Here is a 14,595-nt window from a genome sequence, read left to right as displayed (position 1 = left end):
TTTTGTCCCTCGGTAGTCAGCCAAAAGCCGCCACCATTTCTCCCGTTGTGGCGTTCCTGCCTTGTACCAGCATGTGTCCAAGAACCACACCTGTGCCCTTACCAACGGTTTTACTAGGATTGTCCACTTAATGACAGACATGTGGAAAAGCGCTTGTGGTCAGAGAGGCTACATTTCCCTGATGGCACACCCTGGCACAACACAAGCTACCGACGCCGAGGATTGCTGGCCCTACTGCTATCTGGGCTTCTTCCACCCCCTCCTGCTCCTTCATCTCTGACGTGCCATCTCAGAGCACGTCTTCCACATAAGCCAGAAGTTCTGCAGCACTGCCTCAGTGAAGCGGCAACAGGCTCTGCGGAAACTAATTTGTCTAGGAGACAAACCGCACACTGTGGCACTTATTAAAAGGAATAACAGACCAGACACATCTGTGGCTCTTACTACTGAACAGACACGCACAACTTGTTAGTTCAGCAGTTTCTGAAAACCTACCCAGATTTGCCAGAGCTTCTGAACAAGATACGACACATCAGCGCCCATTTTCACAAGTTAGCTACAGCTGCCGCCGCTCTGGCAGTCATGCAGCAGCGCATGCAAGTGCCAGCTCCCAGACTGGTGTGCGATGGAACCACGTGCTGGAACTGCACACTACTGCTCACAAAGCCTTGCTAGCATGTGCAGAGGTCAGTTGCGGAATGCCAGCTCCAACATGCCCATTGGTATTCTCGTCAGCCTCCACACAAAACTGAAGCGTGGGCATGGATGTCTGACATTTGAGCGGTTGTCCAAGTCTTTGAGGACTCTACAAAGATGGCAAGTGGCAATGACACCATCAGCGCAACACTCCCACTTCTGTGCCTACTTAAACAGTCGCTGCTGACAAATATGAAGTTTTGCATACGGACCAAGTGGAAATGGAAGACATGAGACAGGGAGATACATGTGCTTCTCACAAAATTAGAATATCAAAAAGTTAATTTCAGTTCTTCAGTACAAAAAGTGAAACTCATTATACAGAGTCATTACAAACAGTGATCTATTTCAAGTGTTTATTTCTGTTAATGTTAAACCCAAGAGGCATTATCTCAGTAAATTAGAATTATTAACAAAAACACCTGCAAAGGCTTCCTAAGCCTTTAAAGGGAATCTGTCACCTTAAATTGGGGGGGGGGGGGGGGGGCGCTGTGTAAATGCCCTGTGTCCGGTCCAATGGGCGGTTTTGTCTTTCCTCCACCCCATCCTTCCTCCGCTGTCCGCAATATTTTCGGGAATGTGAGTAGGTGTCCTCCATAGTTTTCGCTTACGCAATGCAATCTTGCCTCGCGCAGTATGCTTTGCCCGACTGCGGGCAAAGCCAAAAAGCATTACTGCGCATGCGCACTAAGTCCCAGAAGTATTTTGCTGTATTCCGGGACAGTGCGCCGGCGCATGCGCAGTAATGCTTCTTGGCTTTGCCTGCAGTTGGACAAAGCATACTGCGTGTGCGCGAGGCAAGATTGCATTGCACGCGCGAACTATGGAGGACACCTACTCAAATTCCTGAAAATATTGTAGACAGCAGGGAAGGATGGGGTGGAGGAAAGAAGACGAAACACCGCCCATCAGACCGGACACAGAGCATTTACATAGCCCGCCAAGTTGAGGTGACAGATTCCCTTTAAAAAGGGTCCCTTAGTCTATCAGTAAGCGCCAAAATCATGGGGGGGGGGGGGGGGGGGAGAAGACTGCTGACTTGACACATGTCCAGATGGCAGTCATTGACACTCCACAAGGAGGGTAAGCCACAAAAAGGTCATTGTTAAAGAAGCTGGTTGTTCACAGAGTGCTGTATCCAAGCATATTAATGGACAGTTGACTGGAAGGAACATATGTGGTAGAAAAAGGCGCACAAGCAAATCGGGATAACCACAGCCTTGAAAGGATTGTTACGATAAGGCCATTCAAAAGTTTGGGGGGATTCACAAGGAGTGGACTGCTGCTGGAGTCATTGCTTCAAGAGCCACCACACAGACATTCAGGACATGGGCTACAAGTGTTGCATTCCTTGGGTCAAGCCACTCATGACCAATAAACAAAATGCCAGAAGTGTCTTACGTGGGCCAAGGAGAAATTGAACTGGACCGTGGCGCAGTGGTCCAAGGTGTTTTCAGATGAAAGTAAATTTTGCATTTCATTTGGAAATCAAGGTCCCAGAGTCTAGAGGAAGAGTGGAAAGGCAAACATTCCAAGCTGCTTGATGAGGTCTAGTGTGAAGTTTTCAGAATCAGTGATGATTTATGGAGCCATGTCACCTGCTGGTGTAGGTCCCCTGTGTTTTATCAAGACCAAAATCAGCGCAGCCGTCTACAAAAATTTTTTAGAGCACGTCAGGCTTCCATCTGCCGACAAGCTTTTTGGAGATGGAAATGTAATTCTCCAGCAGGACTTGGCACCTGTCCACACTGCCAAAAGCTTTTGCCTGTCAACAGAAAGCGATGACAGGCTCACTCTGATAGCAATGAATAAGGCATGGATTACACCAGACTTTTCCACACCACCAAATGACAGCAGCACATGAACTTTTAAATGTTCAATATTTGAATGAGGCCAGTCAGTTGTTGCCTTCTAGGGTCTAGGGATGACACTACTTATAAATTCTTTGCACAATGTGCAAAGCCTGTAGAGGATTATGGGTGTAGAAGTACCACAAAGATACTTTTTTTAATGAAGCACTCCGGTTGGTGCTTTCAAAGGTGTATGGATTACCCTTCTTGTAATTATTGACAGGATTTGCACTTAGTGCACAGCCTTTATGAGTCAAGGAGTACCACTACATTGCAATTTGAACAGAATGTGTACGAGACCCTGTGAGTTCCTAATTTTTAACACTTCTGGTTTCATTCATTTTTTTTATAAATTCAATATTGGTAAAATATATTATATATCTCTATCTATCTCATATAGAAAGAACAGTTTATCTTTATACCCCTGTAAATTCCAATTTCGATGATTTTAAAGGTTTTGTCAGTCCTAAGTAAAAGTGTGACACCATTGTTCTCAGCCACAAGCTGAGAGTCAGATGCTTCCAGGAGTCTTCCCCATGCTGTTCTCCTTCCAATCAGCACTTTTTCCATCCATGTCAACGTTTTCACTGCCCCCCCCCCAGACCTCCTTGTAGGGTCTGCAGGAAAAAATGGTCTGAGTTCCTATTGACTCCCTTTATACTCGTTACTCAAAATGAGAATCCGAGCATTAAGAAATGCTTGGTTTGAGTAACAAGCATCTTCGTGCTCACTCATCTCCATTACTCTCCCCTCAGCCAGGGCTCTGCACAGCGATTTAATGTGCACTGCAGATCAGCCAATAGAAGTAGCCTTCTGTCCTGTCTGCCATTTACTTTGGATGCTGTCAAGGGATCAGTCACTAACTCCAGAGACCTAGCTGTGGGGAAGTGACTGAGCATGTCTGACCTGCAGCATTCAGCCAATACCATAGTGACCAACAGGTGGTGCCATAGTATATAAGAAAATATCAGGTAAAATCACTAATATTTTTATAGTCTTATGTTATATACGGTAGTTGAGAGCCAACAGTCAGCCCCTTTAAGCTAAGAATACCTTACTGAAATTCATTACATCAAAAGTACAACAAGACAATAATTATATACTGTGTTTGACCTATTAAAAGCAGAGTATAACGAGAGAGGACTTACTGGAGTCATAATACAGACCACAAATCTACTCATAGTAACAAAATATTGTTGACACAGGATGCCCCTGAAAAGGGTATACTCACAAAACATGAGGTGCTTTTAAAGGAATGATGGAAATCGTGTTTTACAAGAGAATCATTGCTTTGAGCCAGAAATATGCTCAGAGCAATTGTCACTTCCATTCCTTCACACCACGATGAAGAACACTTAGGCTTGAACTTGGCACTGCCTACAAAACATCACAAGCCCAACATTTTCGCATCATTTTTTGTATCAAAGAGCTGCACATCTACATTGAATGGATTCTTTTTTTGCATATGGGTGGAACAAGTTCCTCTATGGAAATGGAATTCTCAGACAGCAATTATTTTAATGAACACTTACATCCTTTTCCCACGGTGTTCTCGGAGCAGTAGGACAACCTACAATTAATTGAGTGGTGCAGGCAGTATAGAAACCTTACCACCAAGTCACACGTCAAGTGATAGGAAGTCAGCAATTTCACATAGCAGTAAAAACCATTGTGTAAGAATAGTGAATACTCCCTCGCATATACAAGCTGGCAAGTCAGTAAATGCCAGAGGTTTCAACAATTAATCATTTTCCATGCCACAATTAGGAGTAGTGTGGACCCAGAATTAATGCATCTTGCTGATCATTGCAAGTCCCAAGCTGGAATGCTTTAAACAAAAGAAAAAAAAAAAAAAAAGAAAAAAAATTATATTACAACAATAGACCAACACGACATGGCTCTCATTGTTGGTCTGCAATCTGAGGTCTCTAGAGCCCAGCAGGTTATTAGAAGAGTCCTAACGCTAACGGGATTGCATCCAATAATAACATTAAGAGTTTCTATTAACATTAATTCCCTAATCTAATGATAGGTTTAACTTCCCTTTACTACTGAATACTGCCCTGTGCTTTATTTATAGGCCTTCAGTGTAACCATCATGGTGGGTGTAAAACGTCAGCAAGAGGAACCAGCAGGTGATGATGTTTCAGGATACGGACTCACCTGAATTCCAATGGAGGACAGCTTGCGTTTTGGGAGAGGTTCAGGGGCACGTGGCTCTTCTTTGATGCTTTTTACGGCTGCATTTTTGGGGGGTATTTCAGGAGGGATTTGCCTGATTGGAGTTGGGGGGCCAACACGTGTTACACTTGGTGCCCGAGTGCTTTCAAGGCTCTCAGTGGAGGTACTGAGCCCCGATTGGCTGTTGCCTTCACTCTGCCCTTCCTGTGCATCCAGATAAGAGTCCTGGGCAGATTCAGTACTACTTTGTACAGTCACAGATATAAAGGGTTTGGAGGTGGTTCGAGGGGGTACAGGTGGGGGGGTCTTCTTGTAACCCACCAGACAAGAGGAGCCTGTGAGGACAGAGAAGAAACCATATAAGGACGGACAACACAGACAGTCAACGTACATCATACATAAACAAATGCATGGCTTCTAAATTATTATGACCATAGCAATGAAAATTTAGCATGCCACCACAAAGAATGATAACTTACCTTCTGCAATGTCTAAAAAAAGAAAAAAAAAGATTAGCATATCTTTACTATTTGTGTCTGGGCCATAAAGAGCCTTCTAACTCAGTCATTCAACTTAAGACTTATAGGAAAGGCTGGAGCCCTGGGTTAGCACAATGGGCAGAGGCCGGCATGACAAGAGTTTGGAGTAGGTAGGGCAAAAGTTAAGGTGGGAGGGGTTTACCACTTTCCCACTCCCTGGGTCACAGATCAAGTCACCCTTGTCACCTCATCTCATGGGGTAGTCGGCCAACCAGTCTAGGAATGCCTGAGGGCAGCTGCCAGCAGTCAACCCCCCAGGCTGGCTGGACGAGCAGGCGGCACAGATCAGCAGCAGTGAAGCAAGGACAGCTGCAACACCATCTCTGCCAGAGGAGCGCCCTCGTAGGTCAGCCCCCCCCCCCCCCCCATTCTACTATTGGCTGACCTGGCTCAATGGGCTTGGTGTAGTGCAGGAGCCCCTCTAGGGACACTCTGGCCCAATCCAGACTCCCTGCCAGGCCCCAAGCTGGGAGGAATCTAAGGGTGCGGACTAGCTCTGCGACAGTTAGCAGGCCTCTGCCTACAATAGGGCAGGGCCTGCTGCTGTTACAACCAGAAGTATGTCATCAATGGCGGGCCAACGCAGTGAGGTGCCTGTCAGGCAGTCTGCTTCAAAGACACCTCTTTGCAATATCAGGAAGTGGGCTGACTGGCAGGGGTTCCCCTCTGGTATCCCAGCTTGTCGGTTCATCCTCTCCATTAGGGCCATTCCTCCAGGGCCTTCTGCGTTCCACAGGATCTCAAGGATATGGCCCTCTTGTCTCTGCCTGCCGAGGATCCCTCTGTCAGGATTTCGGGCACTGAGGTACATGACAGCCGTCTGGATTCTGGATTTCACGCCGATGGCATCACAGCACCCACGCTGCCTGGTGGGTGTTATTCCTTGTCTTGTCCATTTCCCGCCTATTCTTATGACGCAGGGTTTAGTCGGTAGTCAAGGTATAGTGCTGTTAGGCGCATTGTCAGGTACAGAGGCTGTTATGGCTTCTCCTTTCCCTCTTTAATTGTGCCTCAAGGTGTAGTGGGTGGTCACGATGCATCACAGGGTGGATTCAACTATCAAAATGCATTGCAGGGTGTACTAGTCGGTAGTTTAAATGGGAGTGGTAGTTTGGTTGGTGATGGTGTGAGGTATAGCCTAGTTAATATTAAGGAGTTTTTGACAAGGTTGGAAGGTGGTGGACAACGCTAAGCACAGGTGACATCAGGGGTTGGCACAGATAGTGATATAAATAGTTTAGGTGGGGAGTCACAGATGGTGGCCCCGATGTCAGTTTCAGTTCAGACAAAACAAAGAAGGTGATATCATCCAAATGCATCTTAAGGCATTGGGCGAGGTTTATGCATGCTTCCTAGGACCCTGAGGCAGCCATCTTAAAAAAAAAAAAAAAAAAAAAGGGAAAAGATTTGGAAGGACAAGTAATTTTTTCCCCTCTTACCCCTTGAGAAGTTTAAAATTTGGACAAAAGGGAATAAGGTGGACAGTAAAAAGAAGGGTAAGGAGAAGCGTTGATGATGTTTGATTCCGCAAACGTTTATACCAACTGGATGAATACGTTTGCAATTTTAGCAAGTGTCATAGGGAAAAGGCGCCTGAGAATTTTTCCCCCTTTTTGGCTATTTTGATTCTATAGGGGAAGCACATAGGGTTTATGGGGGTCAGGCATGGCTACGGTATGATGAACAGTTCCATCAGCAGGAAGCCATCAGGCTGGCTATTAAGTGGGACCAACAGGATATTGGCTTTTGTTTAAAAGTGATGACCATGTCTAGTTATGGGCATAGTTTTCAAAGCAGGGCCGGCTCATCCGGCCAATCAGGAAGTCAAACATCAGGTAGCTAATCAGTCAGGGTGACAGATACCGGGTTTATGTTGACAATTTAATGGAGACCAATGTAAATTTTGATATAGTTGCAAGTTTAAACATCTCGGCTCCTATTGTCACAAGTCTTTGCATGGGGCCGGACAATGTTTTAAAAAGGCCAAGGGAAAAGTTCCTTACAGTAATTCCCAAGGGAGCGACTGGTGAAGCTACCCACGATGCTTCCTTATCTAAATGGATTCCATGATAGAGGAGGCAGATTTATTGATTGCAGGTTTCGATGTTGGTTTTCGCATTCCACCATCTACTATTTATGATTCCTTGTAACTTGAAATTTGCGGTCTGCTTACCAGCATTCTACAATGGTTTCTGAAAAACTAGCAAAAGAGTGCTTGGTCAGATGGTGGGGCCTTTTGATAAGTTGCCAATTCCAAATTTGATAGTTTCCTCGTTAGGGATTGTTCCCAAAAGGGAGCCTAATACGTTTTGGTTGATTCAGCACCTTTCTTACTCCTGAGATGTTTCAGTTAATGACAGTATTACACCTGATCTTTTTTCAGTAGTTTATACATCTTTGGACGAGGCACGCCGCTGGGTTAGAAAATTTGTTAGAGGAGCGCTGATGGGGGGGGACCCCCACCCCCCCAAAAAAACACGACATCAAATCAGCCTTTGGGTTGTTACCAGTTCATCCTGACAGTGTCAGGTTAATCAAGTGTTTTTGGAATTTTGACTGGTTTTTAGCCGTAAGTTGTTTGAGGCATTTAGTACGTTTTTGGAGTGGGTGGTCTGTGAGGTTTCTGAAGGGGCACCCATCATTCATAACTTGGATGACTTCTTGTGTTTTGGTACTCACAATTACCCTTTGCACAGGTCCACGTTGCAACAGCAGGGGCTAAGGCCCCACTTCCCTATGTTTGATTATCAAGTGATAAGAAGGATTTAGCAGTGTGGGGGACTTTTTTGGAATGCTATAGTGGTCAATCTCTGTTGATAGATGAAGTTGACAATTTTGACCTGGAATTGTTAATGGTTGTGGCAGGCAGTTCAGGCTTTGGTGCTTATTTTCAAGGGCAGTGGTGTGCTGGTACATGGCCTGACAAATGGTGATCTTCAGGTCTAGTTAAGAATGTGGCAACATGAGATTTTTCCAATACTGGTGTCAGTGACATTATGGGGGCAGCATTTTTGGAACAAGAACATTTGTTTTAATGGTGATAACATTAGCATAGTGATAGCAATTAACAGCATTACAGAATCTTCCCCTCTGGTAGTTAGAGTTCTGCAGTAACTTGTGTTGGAGCACTTATGCTTGTGTTAGTGTCCCATGTGCCAGGTATTCAAAACTCGGTTGCTGCTTCCCCTCTCTCGTTTTCAGTGGGATCGTTTTCAGTCCCTGGCTCCGGACGCAGAGGGTTGAACTGTCTTCAGTTATGGACCTTGGCGTTCAGGCAGCCGAATCATTGACTGAAGTGTCTTTTTGGACTTGGACAGCATACCAGACTGTCTGAGAATTGTGGGACAATTGGATAGGATCATTTGGGTGGTGAGCATGATCAGGTAGGACTATTCTTGCTATGGTTAAGCGAGGAAGTGTCAAAAAGGTGGTCTGTAGAAGGTAAATACCGTAGTTTGATTTCTGGGTTGGCCTGTGGTTGTAAATTGCGGGGTTATAAGGATTTAAAAAAAAAATATATATATATATATTCTAGTAAAGTAAGCCATTAAGGTGTTTTGTAGGGGCAAGTTGCGGAGCGTTAACAGGCGTCGCTTTCTTATGATTTGCTAGAATGTTTGGGTAAGGAGTTGGTGGGAGTTTGCAGCTCTGATTTTGAAGTTAGGGTATTTAAATTTGCCTTTTCAATGGCTTTCATTAGGGCTTTAAAGGTCAGTGAGCTGGTTGCCGCCACTAAAAAGAAGATTGGAGGACTTTTGGCAAAAGCTGTGGAAGCAATGGATAGTGGGTTGGAGTTTTGGATCCAAAAGTCAAAAACAGATCGGATGGGAAGAGGGAAGCGTGTGTGTTTCGATGCTGTTCATGATTCGATTATGGGCCCTACCACATAATGTCCATACTGGCTGCAGATATAGACAGTCAAAATAGATTTGCCATCACCAATAGTTCTAAAGATCTAAGCGGTGTTCACTGAGCCATTTTATCTGTAACTATGGCACTTTGTCATAATCCTTTCATTTATACATCTGGGACTTGGTGATAAAAGGCTCAGAATAATTTTAGGCTTTCAAAATACACAGACATCAATGCATTAATGTCCCTATAAGGATCAGAGCTAGAAGGCACAAGGATCTGCTATGAATTATGACACCATAGGAGACAGTATACAGTTCATGGAAAAACTGAAGCATTTACCAGTAGGGAGAGACCTAATGAGGGAAAAATCTGGAATACGTATTCGTATTCAACATGGTCTATCCAATACTCAGACACACGGAATAATCAAAACAGACGGCAACGTGTCCACTCACAACAGCCGCCACGCAACATACCAGAGGCTGTACAATAGGCATACATGCTGCATACCAGACACATAGTATTACATTCCTCACCGTGCACATAAGCAGACACACACCCCACAGACACTTTCAGGGATTAGTGTCTGCCTGCGAATCCTGATTGCTTCCCTTGATGTCTGACCTACATTTCCTGCTCACATCAGCCGGTGACATATTCGGGACTACTTGTTCTGCCTATAACACCAACCCAAGTCTACTTTACCTCAAATTAAAAATGCAAGGGGCGGGATGGGGAAAGAATTATCTTCATAATCATAAGTAATCTGTCAATGAGGTCCAAAAACACAAAACAAAAAAAGAAACCCAAGACTGCAAGATGCCCCCTAATGACTAGGGCCTCTTTCTACACCTTATAAGTGGGCACACCGATGTCAAAAAAGGAGGCCGCTTGCCCATCTCTTGCAGACCTAGTCTGCTCATCTTCATATTGTCATAATAGTTCAATAAATTAACCTTAAAAAGGAATACTAGAGGATTTTCGGCTGAAGGCCTAGTCTCAGTATGTGCTATCAATGTATGACTGGTGGGGTCTCTACCAAAGGACCATAGATAATCATCAGAACTAAGAGGTTAAGGTACTCCTCACAGGTCTGTTGTACCTCCCTACGACATAATTTGGCTGGACAATACAGCACTGCATACCTCCCAACTTTAGGGGAAGGGAAAGAGGGACAAAGTCAGCGGCGCGCGTAGCGCGTCGCGGCAAATTTTAGGCCACACCCATTTCACAACTAGCCACGCCCCAACCACACCCATTTAGCACTTCTGATCACAATGTTTCGTTAACAATAATTATGAACAAAAAAATATGGCCACACACGACGCTCCATACTGTACAATGGCCATTGGCCACATTATGCTCCATACTGTATAATGGCCCCACATGATGCTGCGTACAGTATACTTGCCCCACGTGATGGTCCATACAGTATAATGGCGCCACATGATGCTTTGTACAGTATAATGGCCCCACACGATGCTGGGTATAGTATAATGGCCACACAATGCTGGGTACAGTATAATGGCCCCACACAATGCTGGGTGCAGTATAATGGCCGCACATGGTTACCCCACCCCCATCATTGCCTTCTCCATCAGTACACACAAACACCTTTCACCGCGCTCCCTCGCAGCAGCCGCCAGCTTCCACTCCCACGGCGCTGAATGGTGTCATCCAGCTGCGCCGCTGACTGCTGTATCCAGCATTACAGCTCAGTCCCCATAGAATGTAATACAGCACAGCCCCATAGAATATAATGCTGCACAGCCCCCATAGAATGTAACGCAGGCAGGTGGCAGCCCCCATAGAATGTAACGCAGGCAGGTGGCAGCCCCCATAGAATGTAAGGGGTGCTGCACCAGGTTGGTGGAGAATCCGATGGATGGGTACCAGGGGGAGAGTGGGAGCGGGGTGCGCGCACCATGGGGAGACAAAGTTTAGTTTGTCAGTCCTCCTATGCTGTCAGAGTCTCTGCTGTAACCGCAGCAGGGCAGCGCTGCATGGAGAGGGGGAGAGACACATACATTCACTTACAGTCTGGAGATCCGCTCGCTGCTCCCGCGGTCACACAGACACGGAGTGTCTCACAACTCTGCCCCCGTGCCAGAAACCAGTCCGGGTGCTGCCGCTCTGTCCTCAGAGTCCGCCCACGTCTATAGTTGAGGAGGAAGCCGGAGGCGGGCGGTGAGGCAACTCAAGGGGGCGTGGCTACAACGCAGTCCCAGGGAACGGAACGAACAGCGGGTACTAATCGGGCTCTCTCTACGTCCCGGAAGTGGGCGGGGCTTCACCGGCGGCCGCAAATTCGGGATTTTAAATGCCCGAAGCGGGACAGCGGGACCCCGGTGCCAAAGCGGGACTGTCACGCTGAAATCGGGACGGTTGGGAGGTATGGCACTGTACGCAGTGGTACGCTATGAACGGAAGGCTGTAGTCAGACCAAACTTCACTTTTCACAATAAGGAATAATATATTTACTTTTTTTTTTTTTTTTTCTTCACATCATACAACACATTTCAGTGCGAGGCTCATGTTTTCATCAAGATGCAAGTCTGGCTTAGGCTACGTTCACATTTGCGGTGTGCGCTGCAGCGTCGCCGCCGCAACGCACAGCGCAAATGTGAACACATGCACAACGCTGCTTTTTGCGCCGCATGCGTCCTTTTTTCCATTGATTTTGGACGCAGCAAAAATGCAACTTGCTGCGTCCTCTGCGCCCCGACGCGGGCGCCGCAGGGACGCATGCGGCGCAAAAAGCAAGTGCACCGCATGTCCATGCGCCCCCATGTTAAGTATAGGGGCGCATGATGCATGCGGCGCCGCTGCGGCGCCCGACGCTGCGGCGCTAGCCGCAAATGTGAACGTAGCCTTACAAACAAGCAAGTGAAGAATATTCTATATTTCCATAATGTGACAGGGAAACGCTGGTCCTTGGTAGCAGTGCTGAGAAGAGGTTCCTAGATTTGATTATACATCACAAAATAGTGTTTGTGGACCAAAACGTATTAAATTTGCATATATGCCGACAGGCCTTGTTCATATTAAGACACCCAAGCTAAAAATAATGTTTTATTCAATCACCCACTGTCAGGTTGATAAATATCTGTCAAGTATAAATGATGGCGGAGAAATCATTTTATTGACTGCTTTGAATACATGTAAGAGATTCCTATGTCACACGTTGACATATGACAGATGGATAATTGTGGCGTATTTCAGGTTCTGTCATAGATACAACAGTTTGATAAGTCAGTCTTTATATCACCATCATCCTCACAGCCCTGCCTACATTAACAGAGGATGTTGCATTTTATTCACTATGTAGTGCTTCGTGTACACAGTATAGGCCTACATTTATCAGGTGTCAGACTTGTTTTCTCATATTGTGACAATCCAATTAAAAAAAATGGCTAAAATATAGTATTTACAGTAATAATTCTACATTCATAGGAGACAACTACACAAAGCCACCGATTTGGCATGAGTCACCTAGGGACAGACAGAATAGGCTACTCACATTTTGCCCAATTGTGGATATCGCCACCCTGCGGATTTACAGTGGGGAAATAAGTATTTGATCCCTTGCTGATTTTGTAAGTTTTCCCACTGACAGACCTGAACAGTCTATAATTTTAAGGGTAGGTTAATTTTAACATTGAGAGCTAGAATATCAAAAATAAAATCCAGAAAAATCACATTGTATAAATTGTATACATTTGCATTTTGCAGTGAGAAATAATTATTTGATCCCTTAACCATTAAGAGTTCTGGCTCCTACAGACCAGTTAGACACTCCTAGTCAACTCGTTATCTGCATTAAAGACAGCTGTCTTACATAGTCACCTTCATAAAAGACTCCTGTCCACAGACTCAGTCAGACTAAGCTCTACAACATGGGCAAGACCAAACAGCTTGATAAAGATGTCAGGGACAAGATCGTAGCCCTGCATAAAGCTGGAATTGGCTACAAAACCATAAATAAGATGCTGGGTGAGAAGGAGACAACTGTTGGTGCAATAGAAAGAAAATGGAAGAAATACAAAATGACTGTCAATCAACAGATCTGCGGCACCATGCAAAATCTCACCTCCTGGGGTATCCTTGATCATGGGGAAGGTGAGAGATCAGCCTAAAACTACAGGAGTGGGAACTTGTTAATGATCTCAAGGCAGCTGGGACCAGTGTCACCAAGAAAACCCATTGGTAACTCATTATGCCATAAAGGTTTAAAAAGTTTGCCAATGAACACCTGGATGATTCTGTGAGTGATTGGGAGAAGGTGCTGTGGTCAGAGGAGTCAAAAATTGAGCTCTTTGGCATTAACTCAACTTGCCGTGTTTGTAGGAAGAGAAATGCTGCCTATAACCCAAAGAACATCGTCCCTGCTGTCAAGCATGGAGGTGGAAACATTATGTTTTGGGGGTGTTTCTCTGCTAAGGGCACAGGACTACTTCACAACATCAATGGGAGAATGGATGGAGCCTGAGTGATAAGCCGGATTACTCACCGGTAATGCTCTTTTAGTGAGTCCACGACAGCACCCCACTGGAGAGAGGGATCCGCCCCGCAGGAACAGGAAACCTATTGAGAAATAAAATGGGGCGGTCCGCCTCTCCTCCTCAGTTTTGATTTCAGAGTACCCGGAGGACCGCCAGTGTTAGGCAAATATCATTTATTTCGTTCTTTAAACTTATTTGCTTATGATTAAAAGGATTTTACTCCAATAATATGCATTATGTTAATATAGGGAGGGATGTAAGAGGGTGCTGTCGTGGACTCACTAAAAGAGCATTACCGGTGAGTAATCCGGCTTTTTACTCTTCGCCACGACAGCACCCCACTGGAGATCTTTCAGAGACCATCACCTAGGGAGGGGACCACCGTGCTGAGGACAGTCCTGCCAAAGTCTAGGTCAGAAGTTGACGATATGTCTAGCCTATAGTGGTTATAAAATGTAGAAGGATTTGACCACGTTGCCGCCTTACATATAGTTTCAATCGGGACGTCTCCCCTCTCTGCCCAGGAGGATGCCATCGCTCTGGTGGAGTGTGCCGTTATGCCTTCCGGAGGGATTTCTTTCCTCGCGGAGTAAGCCAGTCTGATAGCCTCTCTGATCCACCGGGATAAGGTGCTTTTTGTTACTCCATGACCCTTCTTGACTCCCTGGAAGGAAATAAACAGAGCCCTACTCTGTCGCCAGCTGCTGGTCTTTTCAATGTATTTTAACACTACTCTTTTAACGTCTAGAGTGTGATATTTTTGTTCTTCAGGAGTGGAGGGATTACTGAAGAAAGTGGGCAAGATTATTTCTTGTGACCTGTGGAATTTTTTCGCTACTTTGGGTAGGTAGGAAGGGTCTGGTTTAAGAATTAACTTATCCTGAAAAGTTAACAAAAAAGGTGGATCTATAGAGAGTGCTTGGATGTCACTGATTCTCCTAGCTGAAGTCAGTGCTACCAAGAGGGCCGTTT

The 14,595-nt window shown here is 45.5% G+C and overlaps 1 protein-coding gene across 5 annotated transcripts in view; it reads right to left on the bottom strand.

Annotated features, from left to right (window-relative positions):
* The window catches only part of DLGAP4 (DLG associated protein 4), a 266,332-nt gene that overhangs the window by 29,782 nt on the left and 221,955 nt on the right, over positions 1–14,595 (bottom strand). For all 5 annotated transcript variants that reach the window (XM_077251584.1, XM_077251585.1, XM_077251587.1 and 2 more), the window contains one exon: positions 4,710–5,062. In XM_077251584.1, coding sequence (XP_077107699.1) covers positions 4,710–5,062 — 353 coding nt within the window. The remainder of the gene's footprint in view (positions 1–4,709; positions 5,063–14,595) is intronic.

Source organism: Ranitomeya variabilis, chromosome 4 (assembly GCF_051348905.1).
Source record: "Ranitomeya variabilis isolate aRanVar5 chromosome 4, aRanVar5.hap1, whole genome shotgun sequence".
NCBI lineage: Eukaryota > Metazoa > Chordata > Amphibia > Anura > Dendrobatidae > Ranitomeya > Ranitomeya variabilis.
This window is presented reverse-complemented; position numbering and strand designations above follow the sequence as displayed.